Source organism: Melospiza melodia, chromosome 10 (assembly GCF_035770615.1).
Source record: "Melospiza melodia melodia isolate bMelMel2 chromosome 10, bMelMel2.pri, whole genome shotgun sequence".
NCBI lineage: Eukaryota > Metazoa > Chordata > Aves > Passeriformes > Passerellidae > Melospiza > Melospiza melodia.
In genome coordinates, this window is record NC_086203.1 from 20,052,618 (window position 1) to 20,072,412 (window position 19,795).

Here is a 19,795-nt window from a genome sequence, read left to right on the forward strand (position 1 = left end):
TCTGGAATGCTGATTAAAAAATGGAACTTCAACAACCTCCACAGAAAGGATGGGTAGGCAGGAAAAGTGAAGATGAAAACATGGCAAAGACAAGTGAGAGGGAAGACCTGAAAATAACCCCAACATTTGTACAACGAAAAATGTTTGACCACAATTGTATTTTAGAACTTTTGACTTATCTGTTAGTGCTTTCTGCAAGAAAGAAAAGCAGACACTGAGATTCCTACCAACCCAGTAATTCTCCACCATTTTGCTACTATTTAGGGAAATACATGCCTGAAATATATTAACACACCAGCATAAATGATACTGAACTTCACTCTTAGGTAACATCACAGATTCACCAGAGGGCTCAGAACAATTGGGGCCTCGCTCTGTATCCCTATTTTAGAGAAGTTTCTCCACCTCCACCCTTAGGAGATCAAAGACCTACCCTGGGGTGAAGATATCCAATAACCTCCTCTAGACCCAAACAACAGAGCAGCCCTTGACAAGGCTGGAAGGAAGCATTAATATCAGGGCCTTTGCCACTTTAATACCCTTTGTACACACAACTGCTTTCCCCCAAACAAGAACATCATGTCAGCAACAGAAAAGGGAACATTTGAAACAGAAACACATGTTATACAAAACATTATTCTTGTTCAATCACCACTTGACTCCAACTCCCTCCTAAAACCAAATGCAAAATAGTTCCCAGTGGGATTTACTGTTGTATTTTACTTTATTTTACAAAGATCTGCATTTAGACAAAACCAACTGGTGTTGCTCTGCGCTGACTCAAGTCAAGGCCAAACTGGACATTTATTTCATGTATTGAACATTTATTCTAATCCTTTAGTAAAAATACATACTTTCAAGCTTCCCTTTTTTTCTCTGGTTTTGTTTTGAGTGTTTGTGGTATACCTGCATATTTCTCATTCCCTCAAGACTTTAAATTGTTGTCAGCTAATCTCCACCAGCAGGACTGACATCTTCAATTAGGCAAGAAAATACCTCATGAATAATACCCATATTTCAAAAATGAACTTATTAATAACAGTACATATTTTTTCCTTAAGCCACCAATTAACTTTTTGCAGTCCTATGTACTAGGTATTGCACATCAGACAAAAACCTCCTCTAGGGATGCTTAGCATAACAGTCTATTGAAATTCATCACATAATTAATATTAAGAAAAAGCAACTACAATACAGTTATTGAAATTAAGAAAACAAAAACAAATAAGTTAAAGGAATACCAAGAAAGAGCAGAAAAACTTCTAGACATTCTGAAGCCCCACACAAAACTTACATGACAAACAAATTTCTGACTTGGTTTCCATACCTCTATCCCCTTTCTGTTGAAGAAAAAACCTTGACAGCTGTATATATACACTGGGATTATTTATTTCCATGAGTTAATCTGTTCTCATGGCTGATTTCTGCCACCTGAACTGCACAAGGATTATGGCCACCTCTGCTATTCTTCTGCATAACCTATTACATACCCTATAGACAAATATTGAGGGAATGTATCTTAAATACAGGTTGCCTAGAGAGGGACAGCTCAACTAGTAAATCTTTCACAAAGACCTGACAGTTTTTAAGTCTACAATTTTAGTATTTAAAGCTGTATTAGCTAAAGAGACTCTTTAAAAGGCTATTTGAGCTTTCCTTGCTATTTCTAAAGTGTGAAATGTTTATTCTTGATTATTTATTCATTAGAGGAGAAAGAAAGAGAAGCAAATTTTATGTCATATGCTTTGAAGTTAATCTTTACTCCCTTGAAGAGCCTGGGAGTTTGCAGCTTTCATTTCAGACAGTTGCAAATGGAAATCTGTATCTAGGCATTCGTATCCTGTTCATCACAGCACTATCTGGGCAGCTAAACTAATTTTAGCATTCCAGCTGATACTGTAAATATTGGCTCTCTCTAGCATTAACTTTTCCAATTCAAACTGCACCAACTATTATAACATGAAGTGATGGGAATATTTTAGTGAAAAGATGCATCGCACATTTAGTTTCAGCAATACATGTTATTGTCACAGGCATATAATGATTCAGATGAGGAGCTGAATAAACACTTAAGAGCAAAGTAAATTCTCACATAATTTTCATGGCAGTATCAAAGAATAAAATGCAGAGAGTTCTCTAAGTGAAGCCCTCTCAGAAACACAGAGTACAAGGCATGAAATCCACAGAACTTCCTATGGTGTTATAGGAATACTTCAAGAAAGTACTCTGGTAATAAATACAGATTTCTGTGCAGTTATGCACTAATCCATTTTCTTCTGTCTCTGGGTCATATTTATTTTCAGCAGCCTTAGTTAAGTAATGTTTTCAATATTCAGATCCTTTCTTTGCCAGTGGCCAGAGCTGAACAGAACTTTATAACTTACAGACCACAGCTGAGTTAATGTGGCACTTGCTGAGCTGTTCTGCTTCTAAAAGCCTCATCAAATGAGGAATTGTACTGTGTATGGATGACCAAGGAAGAAGAAGAGTGACATTCCCTCCCTTCATTCTGATTACTGAAATTTTGCCAAAGCCTCCAGCACTTGAATTTGAATATTTAAAACATGAGAACTCCTCTCTGCCTTTACTAAGCCTTCTAATAAAGTTAAATTCCCAGCAGCAATGCCATGTGAAGGCTGTGTGCACCATACAGGAGGTTACCTTCCCAATTACTATTCAAGCATCCCACTAAAATTCCTGCTCCAACTGTTTGTGTACATGCATGCTGGTCTGCTTTCAATTAAACTGCACTGAGAACAGTTCTACCTGGTAAATTAAAAGAAATAAAAATAAAGTTAATGACTTGGCAGCGGCAATGCTTAAGCAAACAAGTTATGCAAACACAACCCAGCCATCCTTTGCTTTAAGGAGTTACCCTAAAGTTAAACAAAAAGGCATTTGGATGAAACTTGTGACTACTACAGCAATGCCCATTAACTTAGTTCCAAACTGATCTTGAACCCCAGGGTACACAAAGCCAGGAACACAGCACTTGATCCCTGGAGCTGCAATGGTTCAACAGGAAAGATGTTACCTACTAAGTCCCAGGATAATATGTGCCTTTTTGTTCAGCTGCATCCCAGTCACAGCTCAAATTTGCAACAGCAGATGAGAAAATGCAAGAAGAAAAAAGTTCAATCTATGGTATAAGTAGAAATGACCAATCACTTTGAAGAGCAAGTTCTGAGACTGGAAAGGAAGGTAGAAATGGACAAAAAAGCACAGGGAGAAGAAAAAGTAAGAGTGAGCAGATACAGAAAGTTGAGAGAATACAGAAAAATCTAGATGTCAGGAGTAGCTCATTAGATGTTTAGTTTTCTTTTCAACCTCATTTTGGAATAACAAACTTGCATATTTGTTTATCTTTGTGTGCTGCTATAAAAAGGCCAAACTGCTCACTCATGTAGCAAACAAGAACAAAACCCATTTCTCCATTTGTGGCACACCTGTGCACTGGGATTTACCATCAGATCCTGCAACCCAGTATGCTGGTAGTTCCAAAAGAGCTACAGAATACTGAGCATGAGAGACTACGCATGGACATCACATCTGCCAGCACTCTCCAGGAGTCTGAAGAGCACACTAAAGAGGCAGATGAGTGGGGAGAACTCCTACGTACATGGGGCAGCACATGCAGTCACTAGTGGAACTATCACACTTCAGTGCCAAGAACAACCTCAGAACAACTCTGCCTGGATCATTTTCCTGTCAGTACAGTGGTTCCTTCTTCTTCAGCTCAGTTTCTTCCCCACCTTTTATTTCTGTCACAACTTTCTTTCACTTTTCTAGCGGTTCTCATGGGACAAAATGTTTACTGAAATCTTGACAGAAAAAAAATCTATCTTGATTTATCTAAGAAAATCAGTCATCATATAAAATAAAAGTATGACATTCATATCACACAGTATTTTCTTCTACTTAGAGTCAAGATCATCTTGCATTATTTTTCCACTTTTAGCCCCACTAAAGAGTGTGCCAGTTCTTAGACAGTAACAGTTCTCTGCACTAACTAAATATTAAGGCAAAATTATCTGCATGGCAATGGCACAAAATAACACACTCCAAATTAATCTCATGCATTAGCCACTACCAGTCAACACTGCAGATAACCCTGCACAAGCAAGCAGTGCCATGGAAATGCTGCAGAAGTTAATTCTACCTTGGAGAGCAATGCTGTTTCCAGCAATGCTGCATGTCCAGGTGGAGCCTTGATCTCAACAGACATTTTAAGATTATTTAAATAGACAGAAGCAACACAGAAGTTACAACTCTCTTCAGATTCCCTGCAGGAAGGAACTCATATGCTTTGCCTTCTAATGGATGAGAAAAATCACCCAATCTTGTACCCAACTGTCTCTATCTGGCAGGGAGGACACGGTACACCTAGACCTCCAATAAAAGCAGAAAAGCTGCAGATGAATTTCGGTATTTGAAGAGTTAATTGGCCAGCACTGACTAGGCCACTTTTCTGCCTACAGAGATCACATTAGACACACAAGCTCCAGAAATAGAGTGTATGGTTTGGATTAGCACTGCTCAGGTTGGCTGCTCTCCCCTGGCTTCCTTCCCTTCTGCTCAGACCAAGTAGGAAAAAAATCAAAAGCCCCATAACATATATCTATTATGTATTATCCCTGGTCCTGAATAAGACAAACCTTAATGCACAAAGTCCTTTATCTTGCTCCCTCACTTTACTATACCTACATGATACTCAAGAAAAAACTGCAAGTGTTTTGAACTAAACATTGTACTTTGGTAACAGGTAGAGAATGAATAGCAACATACAAATCTCTTGCTGAACGTTTTTATTCCTGAGGGGGTTTTTGTAAGTTTAAAGGTCTACAGTTAACCACAATTTTGTATGTTTTTTTAAAACAACCTTAAAATGGATTTTGTGCTTCGCAGTCTTTAGGTGTTTTTTTTTTGGTTGGTTTGTTTTTTTGTTTTTTTGTTTTTTTGTTTTTTTTTTTTTTTTTTTTGAGGGCTTGGTGTTGGTTTGGGTTTTTTAAAAACGTGAACTAAAACAGAAATAAGAAAACAAAACCGAACAAACCACACAGTAAAAAGTTACAAAACCATGCTTGAAAATGAGGGAACTGATCTTCAGAAAGAACTCAGCATCTGCTACTCTTATTCTCTTAAGAGATGGAGCCAAAAAGATTTGAGAAGTTTTTATTGCCAGATCTAAATTTCATTCCACAGGCACAGGATCAGATCTTTCATCCTCCACTTAACCACAAAGAACTGTGCAGAGCAATTTTGTTCTTCCAAAACAACTGATAATATCCTAAATGCTCAAAGCAGAGTACTTTTCAGTATAAGCCAAATCCTGCATATTTTGCTTTTAAGTAATGCCACAGCAGATGCAAAACCAGTAGGATTCACACTGATGTTTTCTAGGAAAGAAGAAAATCTCCAAAAAACCATAACCCGTGTTTCAAGCAGCAGACAAATAATAAAAAAAGTTTCATTCTTGTCCTGAATTAAACCCCAAGTAAAACATTATGTTTCTACATTTCATTTATTGCTTTAGGAGTTAAAGTTCTTGCATTTTTGCACCCACATCTTTTAATATGCACCATAAACTACCTTTTCACGATTTACCAGCTACATTTAGGTGATTCTTTCTCAACTCAATTCTCTGAACTGCCCTTCTTCACAGCACTCCAATGAGTGAAAAAAAAAAAAAAGTTCAAGGCAAGCAAAACTCCCCTTCAGCAGAGGACTTGTTGCATTTTAAAGGGTGTTTGTATCAGTATTGAGCAAGAAAAACCCAAGTAGCACAGGAAGAAAGAGAGGTAGAAGCAGTATTCAGACATACTCTCAGAATATACAGCAAGGGCTCTCTCTATCTGCTAAAAGCAATCAACATTGACTGCAGTTTGGAAGGAGAGTATTAGGAGGCCCAAAGCGCTCAAAATTGTAAAAGGAAAAACTTAACTTTAAGACTCTACCATGAAAGTCCAGATACAAACATCTTTGTGATCCAATTCAGTGGGGTTTGATCCAAATTTGTTTTCTGAGACTTAACTGTCCTCTGACAAGGCTTAACTGTGCAACTCTGATTGTGCAAAAGTCCTTAAATAAACTAGAATTAATCCTTACTACATGTATACACATAATAAAGCTCACTAATCAGAGGTCCTGGGACATCAGACAGACTGAGGCACTTACATGGACAAAAGTACATCTCTGTTACAATTTTAACAGCTACAATGGTTTGAAGGAAATAGCCTTTCAAATACTATTTGAGTTATTCAAGCAGACAGTGGGGAATTTTTTTGTTGTATCAGTGATAAAAGCTACAGATCATTTGCCAAAACACAGACCAAGGTTATCCAGCCAACAATAAAAGCTTAGGAGGAAACATCTCTCTTCATATGATGAAAGTATATGAAGCCATGAAGCTTCCCAGTATCATGCAAAACTATGCTTCTTTAAAGTTCATAAAGTCAGTTTAATTTGACAGTCAATAGGCTCTTGCCAAGACAGAATCACTACTGGGTTAAACCAACACTCTCATTTACTGGGAGGCTTGATGAGATAAACAGAAGCAAGTTCCTCACATTTTTCATATCTAAGTCTCACATGAGCTTGTGAAAGTTCACCTGAGTACTGAAACAATCTGTTTAACTGCTCTCCAACAGGAGGGGAGCATTTTGTAAGTGTGGTTGCAACTTTTGAGACTGAGATGCTCCACACTAAAAATGGCAATTGATTAGTACCAACCTCCAGGATGGTCAAGGCTGGAACTGGTAAGAATATTTCTCTTTCCTTTTAATTAGACTTATTACACAAGAAACAACTTTTTACAATACAACACCAGATAAGTTATTCAGATTCAGCAGAGTGAGAATCCCCACACGATCCCTTAAAGAAAAACATGGATGTAACCACTCAGCAGGAACACAGCTACTCAGCATTCGAGACACTCACAACTTCTGACACACACACAATACAAATGGCAGCACTGGACTTTACAGAGTTATTTACCTCCAGCAGCCACTCAGCTTGCACCAATCTGCTCCAGCATTTGTTAGCAATTCATTAAACAGAACAAACAGGAACCTGACTATAAGACAAAGAGAAAAGTTTCTACTTCTTACAATTCCTGAAATAGAGCCCCAGCAGTGGTCTTCATACTGGGCTGCCACATCTGTGCTCGGGGTCTTGTGTACCACAGCCCTGATCACAGCAAGGCAATGCTGAGTGGACACTTCCAGGATAACCAGGTCCATGAGCTGTGTACACTCCTCTCTGCCTCCTCACCCAATTCAGACTTGACTTTTTCTACAATCTTTCTCACCTGGATAAGGAAGGCAAAAGATACCTTCCTCCACTGAAATGAAAACACTTTTCTTTTTCAGTTAAGTGTGCTATAAAAAGACCCAGCAGCACTGGAGTTTGACATTCATCCTCATTTAAACTGAAATTTCTAAACAACAGATACTTTAGATATCAGTAAAATAAAAACAAAACTAAATTGCAAAAAATTCTTATTATTCAAACTCCAGTAACTTTTATAAAGCAGAAATAGAAGTGTCACGAGTTGTTGCAGTTTATAAAGTCAAAGACTATAGAGATTGAAAGACCACTGAAATAATCTTAAATGACATTTAGAATTCTGCCAACACTATGTTTTTGCTGCAGAAATCCTAGGTTCATGCTCTTCAAGGTGGATTTCAAGTGCTAAGGAGCAAATAGTACTAACTCAATTGGATAGTGAACTGTTTGCTGTGTCAAAGCTTTTTTCCAAACACACATATATAATTTTTCTTTTTGCCATATGGATAATCAACCCCAGATGGCAATTTACATAGGCAAAGCATAAAGGAATCCATGCACTGCTGGTGCTCTCAGCCTCAATCAGAGCCAGCATGGGCATTTGAGAATGTCACTGTTTATTTTTAATTGCTGTGTCCCTCCTTTGTGCAGGTTCAAGCGGTCAAAGATGTCGAAGTCCATTAGCAGGACTGGAAGGTGATGCCACTTCATTTGGTGAGAGGGTTCTTCAAATTTAAAAAAAGCAGCTAGTTTGTAACGTCCCTAAATGTACCAGCTGTCAATCTCAGTTACCATTGGGTCAGGGCAAAAAAAGGTCAGAGAGAGTCATAAACCACAATGTGTTGTGAAATGTGCTTCCTCCGTTACCTTGTACGCCTGAGAAAGGTTTGACCTTTCATAGGTATCCTAACCCAGCTCTGCATGATGCTGGCAGGGGTAAGTACAACACACAGCTCACACTTACAAACATTGCTTCCTTCTACTGTGCCTCGGTTTCCATACCTGTGCAACATGAAGGTGAATGCCCACAAGTTGCTAGCGCCAAAATACAAAATTCTGCCCACAGCTATTATTATCCCAAGGCATGGACACATCTCCCATTTCACACACAGCAGTGGAAGGTTTAATTCATTAACAGCAACTGGAAAAATAACTAAAACTTTGAGGGAAGTAGTTAATGCCATAAGAGCCAAGTGATCTGGCTTGTCTGGCAAATGACCTGTTCATCTGCTAAGTTGTCTGTCACTTCAGTGACTACTCTCCCAGTCACCTGGGAAAAAAGCCCACTAAAAAAACTCACACAAAGTCTTTTCCACTGTTGGAAAACATCCAAAATCTATTTCCATTTTTAAATACCAATTCACAAGTTATTTACTATATTTTTGTCATTTCTTCCTTCATATGGATTCTCAAAAAGCAGATTTAGTTCTAAACACATTTCTTCAAAACATTCTTGGACTACAGATGAAAAGCAGAATAGTCATTTCCAGATATAATCTAGTGATGCATTCTTTCTTTGCAAGAAATAATTACTCTGCCCTGTCTCCCCCATCTCCTGGAGCACAAAATGACAGGAAGTTTGGCAAATGCTACGCCAGAAAGAAAGCAGTGAACTCGCTATGCAAGGCCCTGTTTGGGCAGGAGCCATCTCCCACTCCTTGCACTCCTGACTACTTGTCCCTCTTTGGACCCCAAGCACAGGCAGGCCCAGGACTGACAACAGGACACAACAGCAGAGGAAAGAATGCTGCCAAGCAGAAACCAGGAGAGGCTGAAGCTACAGCTACAATCCCAGCCAGTATATTCCATGCAGGAATTGAAGGCATGGCTCCCAAAATAGGCTGCATGCTGTAAATGGGCAGTGAGGAACTCGACTGGGGAAGTAGAAATGTCAGAGTATGTATGGTACAAATCACTTCTACGCAAAGGACAACAGGATATAAACTAGATGGCCACAGGTATCACTGAGTAGGCTGGCCAGAAATGAACTGTCCACTACCAGCCAAATACCTCAGGTGAAATTAGGATGCCTCCTGTAGCCCTTCACTTGCCCAAACAGTACAGTGAAAAATGAGAAAACAGCATGTTCACTCAATGAAATACTAAGGTCCTTATAGTAAAATGACTTGAAGATAATACTGACAGCACCAAAGGAATCCCATGCAGGCTTGTTAGGCCAGAACTTGCCTGCCCACAGAATGTAATCAGCTCAGTCCACATTTAAGTGGCAGATGCAAAATACTCCTCAAGTCTTAATTCATTTTGGGCAATTAATGCTAAGGGAAAATCAAAGCAGTGATAATCAGCACCTGTGAAATAGATCTCACATGTTCCAAGCATAAAGTCACTTTGTTTTCTTTTAAAGGATGAATATATTTTAAGGAAATTAAATAGTAAGAACAGCTGAGCAGTTCAAAGGCCAGTGGAAAGTCTCTTTGACTTTCTACTGGCTCTCTGAAGAGCCCAATAGCAGCAAGCCACCTCCTGCATCCCAGCAGCTCTCTCAGAACATGCTGACACAAATTAAAGCCTCAGCAAACAAAGAGAATGTGCATCAAGCATTTCAATGCCCTCTTCTTGTCATTACCTTTGCTTTCAGACATTTCTGGATGCCTACCTACATAGATTCTTTTGCAAACATCCTCACTGCAGCATATCTCAAACGAGAGTAACCTCCCTCAAACCTTGCTCAGTCCTTGGGTGCATCGCAGCTTGGAAACATGCCCACTTTGCTTCTCTGAATTTGAAAGCCTAACATGCTAATCTAGATCAGTCTTCTCTTCATCCAACTAAATTATTGAGCGGGTAACTTTACTGACTTATTTAAAAATCACTATTCCTCGTACTGTTATAAGCTGGGTTATAATAGAGTACAAAAATAAAAACTGAAAATAATTCAGATTGGATGAGAACACTGTCTTCTTTGTTGAGTGTTTCTTTCTATCAGGAAAACCAGGGGGAATGAAAATAAGAGACTCACCTTCAGGGCAGGAATCTCCAAATTGTCACCAAGGCTAACAGAGCCCGAAAGAATAGTCCCTGTCATCACTGTGCCTTGACCCTTAATAGAGAAACAGTGGTCGACTGCCATAAGGAAGTGTCCTGAGGGGTCTCTTGATGGCAGGTAAGCCTGAGACTTCAAGACCTGAAAAAAAAGATAAAAGCAGCACCATGCCTGGGTGAAAAGTCATGACAGCAACACAGCAGAAGGCAGGCAAGCGGATGACTGATTGAACAAGCTTGCAATTTTACTGATTTCAGGCATCTCCCAATGAGCTTAGAACTCACCAATGTCAAATTAACTGTGTGTGCCATAGGGGAGGTGCACACTTAGCAGCAGGAACAGTTCGATTTTCTGCCTTAGAAAGATTTGGTGCTGCACATTTAGCTTGGTTAGCAAAACCTCACTGGCGATAAAGTTGCTGCCAAACTCAATATAAACACTGCAGCAAAGCAAAGAGGAAAAAAAACTGTACATGTGTCATCTCCCCCTTTTTCCTGCCTCTCTCAAAAGGACAATTTTACAGAGCATTTTGCTACTTCAGCTTTTTTGGATTTTGTGAAAATGAACTTACATACAGATATTAGTGCCCCATAAAGCCCATCTCTGTCTCCCTCCCAGAAAAACCGTAATACTGGGTTAAGTTTCAAATTCAACTTCCCCTTCAGATTTTTGTTAGTGCCTCTTGAAGGATCAATCCATTAATAAAACTACATAAGTACAATTTTCTAGAGAAATTCTGAGTTTAGCATTTTTCTTTTGTTGACAAATACTACATTTCTTAAAATATATCAACAGACAAAAGATTTTAATTACAGAAAGGAAGTAATATACTCAACAATGTTTCAAAGGAACTGGTTCACTCCTGTCTCAAATCACTTTTGATATCTCTCTCTGTTATATCACCTGCATATACAATTGGTATTGCCTTTAACATCTGTTTTTAAGGTCAAAAACTGCAGCCCAAGCCCAGGTTGTAATGGCAGAACAATGGAGAGTCTCTTAGGAAGGACAGAAGGGATAACAGCTCCAAGTTCAATGGCAGGGCTCACACAGCATTTGCCAGCTCATCTAATATTAGGTTTCAATTGATGAAACAGCTCCAATGAGAGTTTCCTTCAAAGGTTTTAACCCTGGAGAACATCCCAGTAAATCCAACAGGAGCCAGATAAGGGCAGAAGTCAGCACTTGCATATCTCTTCATCCCTAGAAACTACTGAGGGCAGATTGGTCCTGGCTAAGTCTGGTCTGAGGCCACACTACATCCCATCCCCGTGCCCACCCTGCCTCTCACAGCTTGGCAGGTGATGCAGCATTCAGAGCTCAGCAGCCTTGTGCAATATCCTGCCTTTACACAAGCCTGGCTGCCCAGGGCCAGGCATCCTAGATTTTTGATGATGCTGCTGCACCTTAACTTCAGCAATTTTTAAGTATTTTAAACCTGGCAGCACCCAAGTCAGAATTTGACAAGTCTTCAAAGAATGATGCCTTTGTTTTGGGACTTTTTTCTGTTATCTTAAGAAACAATGGCATCCCTCCAGGGCAAAGAAGATGTTCCTCTCCCTAACCTAATGACAGAAAGAGTGACAAGTCTATTGCAAGCTACAAACTGCTCTCAGTTACTTTAGGTATCCTGCCCTTCACAGTATAAACACCATACCATGTAACCAAGGGTTTTTAACATCTGAGAATGGATATTTTGATGATATTATTATGTTCTTCAGTGAGTACCTCAATTAATTCAGAAATACCCAGTGGATTCTCAGACTCCGGGGCTTCTGGTCCACCAGGCTTTGCTGCCACAGCAACAACAGGACACCCAGAGAATCTGAAAGAGAAAGACTTTCACCATCAGACCACAGATCTCCTACACATGTCAATACAGAGAACTTCCAGGCTCATCTGAAGGCTAGGAAACTCCCTAAAATTCCAATAAATCTGCTCTTCTCCCATTGTGACTGACAATTTCTTCCTGAATTACCAGCAGATCAGCACTACTGGACCTCACTATGAAAGCTTCAGTCCTCTTGCACATTAGCTACTGATTCAGTGCTGTGACATCAAATGCAAGATTCAGCTTATTTCAGAAGCAAACATCTGCTGTTATCCAGTCTTAATGAAGTGGTTTGCATCCAAAGTCACTTTAATTGGAGACCAGCATTTTTTAAACTTTCATTAAACAATTAAAATTCTAAAGTCATAACCTTCAAAATGGGAGCCAAATGCAAGATGCCTCATGATGCCTACCTGAGTCTGCAAGATCTGCAGACAACAGAAAGATCTAAATCTTCTGAAATCAAAGTCTGCAAAACTCACAAATCTCAAATATACAAAGGTTCAGAGAGGAGCAGTACAGCCAGCTGACCTTAGTTTACCTTTTATCCTACAATCAGTTCTATTCTTCAAGTCCTTAACTTACAGCAGATTTTCTCTTTTTTTTTTCCTAAAATACAACCTAGTGTAATCAGTAATGACACCAAAAAGTGACTTGCTCTCTTAGCTTCATTCTTAAGCAACAGATTCAGACCAAAATTAATTATTTTGGCCATCCTCTTGACACCCACCCCTCACTGATTTTCTCACAAAAGGTACCAAACTGGAGGGAAGAGATGGTGCTTTGCTAAAGAAATGTTAAGTTCTAGAAAGGGAGCTCACTCAGTGCCCCAGCTGTAACCAGGCACATGAGGTATTTTCTTTGTTTACACGCCATAAGCCTGAGGCATCTAAGGACAAAGGGTAATAAAAACATGCACTAAAAATTCCTGTGATTAACCATGAAACTTTTGGAAATGTATTTTCATAGAAGTATTTCAGAGCACTGTATGGCAATAAACAGAAATTTACATGTAACCAAATGCTTTATTCCTCTTCCCATACACCAGAACAAACTGGAGTAATTGTATAGTGCATTTGGAGGCACTTTCAAACATGATCCAGCCCTAACTGAAACTCTTACTCCATCAAACCAAATTTCTCTCTGCAGAATTTAGATCCTACTGGACAAAGGCAGAAGCTTATGTGCAAAAAACTTTTTAAAAATAGAAATTCCATTCACAGGGACAGTTTGCTTTTAGTTTTGGTACCAATTCAGAGGAAACTGAGTTTTGATTAGGTAAATTCACAAGCATCAAACTATGCAAATATACAACAGTTACCTTTCTCTGTCTTTTTTTTTGCCTTCCATACAATTTCTTGACAACACTACAATAACTTCCCCAGCATTGGTGGCAACATCTTCTCTACAACTGCAACAGCCTTCAGCTTTGCTGACTGCTATGGAATTCCACATGCACACCTATGTGTGTAGCGAAAGTATTTCAACAAGTAAGCTTTTTTAAAGAAAAAGAAAACCAAAAATACACAATTGTCCTTAGAGGCAGTTGTCAAACAGTATAACCATATATCCTGCTAATAAGAATAGTTCAGGAATAGAAAAGCATTTCAAAAACCACACATTTGGAGATTCAAAGTCAAGTGGGAAAAACGCTGTGGAGAAACTCCAAATGCCCGAGATACAACAGAGCAGGCACTTTACAATCCCACCCAGATCAGCAGTGCTTTCAAAGCACCATCAAGCACAGACTGCACATGCCAAAACTGAATTTTGGTTCTCTCTCCTCTGCACTCTGAATCCTATTCTTTTTTTCCTTCAACTCAAAATGTGACCCAATAGTTATGTCCCCTTATATCCCTGAGCAAAGCAAAGATGTGCTGTAACCACATCCAACAGTTCTTCACCTGGATATTCTGGCTTTGTATTATCCTATCCAAACTCCAAGCAGCTCTTTAAATCTAAAAGCTTAATTGCAGGAAAACATTTCTGTATACATGATACTTGCAGAGGTGAATTTGGAATTGCTTCTGAGTTTCTGTAAATCTTTTCACTCTCTTCACATAATTTTTGCTAGATATGCCACCATGTTTAGAAGCACCTTGGAAGAGAAATGTTCCAATTTTTGCCAAAATAAATTTTGTGACAAGTTATCTGTTAGTATTACTGCTCACTTACTTGGTATTTTCCAAGGTCTTCTGCATTTTCTTAGTCATCTTCTCAATGGCACTCTGTCTCTTCCCCTCTGGAAGGAGATCTATTTTGTTCAGGACTACCACCATCTTCTGGCAGGCAATTTGCCCAATTACCAAGCACTCTGCTGACTGTGTCTGCATCCCCTTTGTGACATCTATCACAAGCATCATTAAATCGATAATCTGGGCACCTGGAGGAGAACTCACAGTCAGTATTGCCACAGCATAAAAAGATTAAGGATCATTTTCTCAACTAGTTTCCATTTAAAATTGTCAACATATGTACAAATGCCTAGAAAGACAAACAGAACACAAGCACTGAATTCCGCAGCTCTTTTGAAATTAAGACCTTGGGAATTTAAGCTATTATAGGCTATCACTGAGTCATAAGAACCAGGGAAGAATGTGATAGTTCAAGTCTAAGGCTGTTATCATTGCATTAAAAATATACTAAGAAAATTAAGCTTGTAGCAACACAGGCATGACATTTGCCTCAATTAAAAATTGTAATATAAGCAGACAAGCAAGAATCTAATACAGCCAAATAAACACATAGCAACACTGCAGGGAGCTGCACACTCAGAGCAACCCCAACAAGAGCCAACCAGGTACCCCATAAAACATCCACAAGCCTCAGTCCCTACCTCCCTTCTATCACTTTTCTTTCCAAGCCCAAAATTTCATAAAAGTGAAAACCACGACCACCACCAGAGACAGGTTTATCCCAAGTCTAAAGAAATTCTTGAATCCCTCAGTGTCAGAAAGAGACAATTCAAAACCTGCAGCGTATCACCATTCACTCCCAATTCTGATCCACATAACTTGAACATGTAATTTCAAACACAAGAACAGATCTGATTCCTAGATCTCTTCATAGAAAGGATCCTAAATTTTAGGCTGACATTACCTATCACGCTTATAGATTATTTTTATTTTTCAAAATATTGTTGTCGTGAACCCTTAATCTTTTGATTGAAGCAACCTGAATTTCATGGATTTAAATTAGTTTTCAAGGAAGCTTCTGATGAACATTGGGCCTTCCACTAATTACATTCAGAATTTTCTTGTTTCAATTGAGGTAACTGAAATGCTCTGAATACTAAAACAGAAAAGTGCAACAGACTCAAGTGTTGAGAAAGTTTAAACATAAAAAAATAACAAAAAAATTAAAGCTGAAGTACCAGAAAGTCATATGCCAAAAAAAGCACATTTTGAAAGATTATAAAAGCTGGAAATCATGTAAAATTCCAGTTCTCTAACTTAAGTACTTTTAATATTGGCTTTAAGATCAGAAGAGCAAGAAATCAATACAACTGTTCCTTGTTTCTCCAGGCTGTCCAGCCTTTCCCTTGCCTTTTTTTGCTTTTAAGGCTTTTACAATGGCTATGACAACAGCTCCCCTTGTTCCCAGTTCCCATGAACTCAGGATAGGAAATCATTCTGAGGTTGAAGTGCATGGGTGAATGAGTGGGTGGGAACTACAAGAAGAAAAAAATTATGGCTACAAATGACTATTTCAACCTACCAGACCTTTCATCTTGGAAAAATGAATGTTAAGCCCTTCAGAGCACTAGTTGGATAATTATAGTATTTCCAGGGCTCCTGCAGAATTTCCACCAATCATTTCAAATATCTCTCCCTGACAAACCAAAGATGGGCTTTATATCTTCAAAAGTAGTTTGCATTTTTATTGTTTTGGGAATTGTAGTGATTTAGAGCTTGCTTAAATTTCAACACAAACATCATCAAGCCTGTACAAAAGGCTCAGACTTTACACACCACCCAAGGGCAGACTTGAAGGTCAGAAACCAAGGGAAACAAACAGCATGAAAATAGTTTGAGTGGGACAAAGCACTTAACAATCAGAATAGACCCATTTTTGTGAATGCATACAGCAGGGCTGATTTAAACCTAATACACAGATTTTGTATGACACTGTTCTACACAGCTGACATCCTGAAAAGGAATGGGAATAAATAATAGAAACCAAATCATCAAGTCCAATTCTTTATTAATACTTTAAAAGGGACATTTTGGTAACACAACAATGCTGCAGCTTGAGCCTTACCAAACATCACTGTGACTCCTAAAGCACAGTGATCCTCATGCTCCAGAACTAAGCCAAAGCCACCAGATCCAAACCTGGCCTTGAAAAGATGCATTATGTACAGTGTGGTATCTTTCCCTCCAAAAGAACACAAAATCTGCACAGAGTTGTAATATGCAGTTTCAGTAAAAGGGGTCACTTTACCATGAAACTCCAAATCAACTGCTTCAAATTCATTTGCTATATTCAAATGCTTGCAATTGCTGTATTTATGAATCTATTAGCAACAATTTAAAAGAGCCATAAAAATCACCAACCCAGTTGCTAGAAGGCTGAGATTGTCTGCCTTGTGGCATTGCCTCATCTTCATAGAAGATGACCGAAGAGAAATAACTTTGTTCTGAGAAATACAGTCCATGAAAAACTCCAGAAACACCAGAAGATACACCGTGACACTCTAGACAAAAATATTTCAAGTCAAGGAGAGCAGCAGCACACACAAGTTCACAAACACTGTCAGCACAACTATTGTGCCTTCTCCAAAGCCCCAGTGACTGGCTGGCCACAGCTCCTGAGAGATGGCACAAGCTGGGACAGAAGGCACAGCTGGCACGAGGGCAGGGTGGGAAGTGCTGCCCTTCACAGGATCACGGAATCACGGCAAAGACCACGACAGCACTGACAGAAACACCTGAACTGCCTTCTCACCAAGGCATGAGGATGTTTTGTATGTGTTTACTCACACATATCAAGGCAGAAGTGCTCAGGTTTACAGGACCCTTGAGTTACAAGGTGAAAAAATATTGCTAAAACTTGGTTCCTCAACTTTCCTTTCTGAGCTGATTAATAAACCATCTTTGACAATTCACCTTCTTCTCAATCCCCCATCTTCTCCTACATAGATTTACATTTTGGTTTCTTCTAGAACCCATTTCTTTCACTGCCCATCAGTCATGCATAAAGTTCATTAAACACTAAAACAAAATCATCTAGATAAGTGTACTAGGATTCACCAATGTCACATTTCAAATCAGGAAAGCTGGCAAGATGACAAAACTGTAACCCTCTCCCATGGAACATTTTCATGCAATACATTTTCTCCTCATAACATATAAACGGTAATAGCAGACTTAGAATATGTTTAACTTCGAATTTACTAAATCTCTAGTAAAGAATTAGCTTACTATCATATCAGAGTTCAGTCAACAAAAGAAACAATATTTCTGAATAATTTTCTGCAGCAGAGTAAGATTTAACAAGAAACAGTGAAGCAAGGATGGACTACATCAATATTCTTATGAATACAACCTCACTTGGAAAGATTTTTCAAATGGGACATAAAAATATTGCAGATATACTATGTGGAGATTCAAAAACAGTAACAAGAGTTAAAGAAGGTAAAAATATTACTCACACCTGCACTATCTGATAACAAAATGTCAGCCATGGGGTCTTGTACCAAATGGAACAGAAGAACTGAAAGAAGTCATAGGACAAAAAAAAGCACTCCTCAAAAAAGGAGACAGAATATGGGCCTACACAGTTAAAACTAGTAATAGGGAAGAGATTATGGACTATTTGAATATTCCTCAAACCTTCAGAACAAGAAAATGGCTTGAAATTAGTTTGAACCAAGCAGAGACACACGCAAAGGACAGGTCTGCATACCAGGAAGCACAGCAATCAAAAACATTTTATCTGCACTGAAGCAGGTCACATAAAATCAATGAAAAAGTTAAACTAAGATACTCAAATTATTTCTTCTACAGAGAAAACAGGGGTGTAACCTTTTATTTACCACTTCATCTAGGAAAGACATGTTCAAGAACATTGAAAAGATAAATCCTGACATGTGATTTCTCACTTTGCTTGAAAATGAAAGATCAATTATTGGAGTACCCTTTGTGTGATGACACACAGCTCAGATGAAGCCTTGCAAAAAGCAAATGAAATAAACAAGTTGTCATCAGAAAACACAAGGGGGTGGAGAAAGATGGGCATTATACTTTAAAGATAAGCAGCAAAACCACAGCACAAATAAAGTAGATAGTCTGAGTGAAGAAAAACAAACAAGAAAGATAAAACATGAACTGAGAGATTCTGGATGACAGCCAGATACAGGAAAAACACAAGACCAGCAGCACAGCATCACAAAGACTGCAAGTGCCAGCTAAACCTGGAGGCAGCAGCACTCATTTGTATCACAAAAGTGACAGGGAACACAAAACTCAGAAAATAAAAAAATACCTTCAGAGACAAGATCAAGAAAAGGTCCAGCTACTGCTTTGAACACACAACCCACGCTTGCTCCTGAATTTTGAAGAGTATCTGATTATATAAAGTCATCAAGGAAGTAATTTATTACTCTTTACTCAGGAGTTGAATCACAGATGTCAGAGATTATGACATCTTTCCAAAGAGCAGAAGGAAGCAACTCAAGCTTCCCTAAAGTGCACTTGCAACATCATTCCTAGCTAGCTCTCACTCTTGGATCCTGAAAGAACTCACCAGCCTGAGTACACTGAAAAAGAATAGTATGCATTTCAAAAGTATGTATTGATCAACTTTTAGTCTTTTGGAGAAAATTCACTGCATTCTCTCTATTTGCATTTTTTAGTTCAATGTATCTTCAAACCATTGCTGAAATAGGAAACAAAGCCTGCCAAGAGTTCCAGACAACAAGGCTGCAAACCTTCATCCCCTCCATCAAATTCACTCCTCATAAATGTGTTTAGTGTCACACACAATTAGTAAAAATCAACTCTTATATCAGTTTCACATGGGAGTAGCCAAGATATCAGATGCATTTTGGAAAACAGTAAAGCACTGTAATTGCCATGTTTTATTCTGCAGCAGAACATTTCATATTAAGTAATAAACCTTCTTCAACCTCAACCACAGAGGCTGTTGCAGTTCTGCATGTACAGGAACTCAAACCACCTTCCATTGGTGCAGCCTGCATGCTTGTAAATTTTATACCCCAACTCCCAGACTGAGCTGTGTCCCTGCAGCAAAACATAATATTAAACACTAACTTAGAAAAAAATTACATTATTAGATCTAGGAAGACAAACAAACAAACACTTCAGCCTCATGTATTAATTTATCAGTTCCAAAAATGTATTAGTGTTTTATTGTACATGCACTGAGCCCACTTTCAGAACCATCTAGCTACAATTTCCAAGCACTAAATTAGCTACCAATTCCTTACTGAAAAGCTCACCCAAAAGGCATTTTCAATAAACAAGCAGAATCTCAATTGGTTTGTCTTTACCAAATGCAGACATAGAATATGAGAGCATTTTAAGCAGTATTATTTTGGCAAGCATAACTAAAATATTGCATTGTATTCCCAATAATACATCTATATAAAGCTGACTTGGCTTCAAAAGGTGAAACCTGGTGAGTAGAGAGAAGAAGAGGGGATCAGGTCCCTG

General features: G+C 38.7%; 1 protein-coding gene across 2 annotated transcripts in view; it reads right to left on the reverse strand.

Annotated features, from left to right (window-relative positions):
- Positions 1-19,795, reverse strand: part of EEFSEC (eukaryotic elongation factor, selenocysteine-tRNA specific) — a 120,800-nt gene that overhangs the window by 74,277 nt on the left and 26,728 nt on the right. For both annotated transcript variants that reach the window (XM_063164770.1, XM_063164768.1), the window contains exons 2-4: positions 14,295-14,502; positions 12,017-12,113; positions 10,265-10,429 (exon numbers count right to left, since the gene is read on the reverse strand). In XM_063164770.1, coding sequence (XP_063020840.1) covers positions 10,265-10,429; positions 12,017-12,113; positions 14,295-14,482 — 450 coding nt within the window. In that variant the 5' untranslated portion in view covers positions 14,483-14,502. The remainder of the gene's footprint in view (positions 1-10,264; positions 10,430-12,016; positions 12,114-14,294; positions 14,503-19,795) is intronic.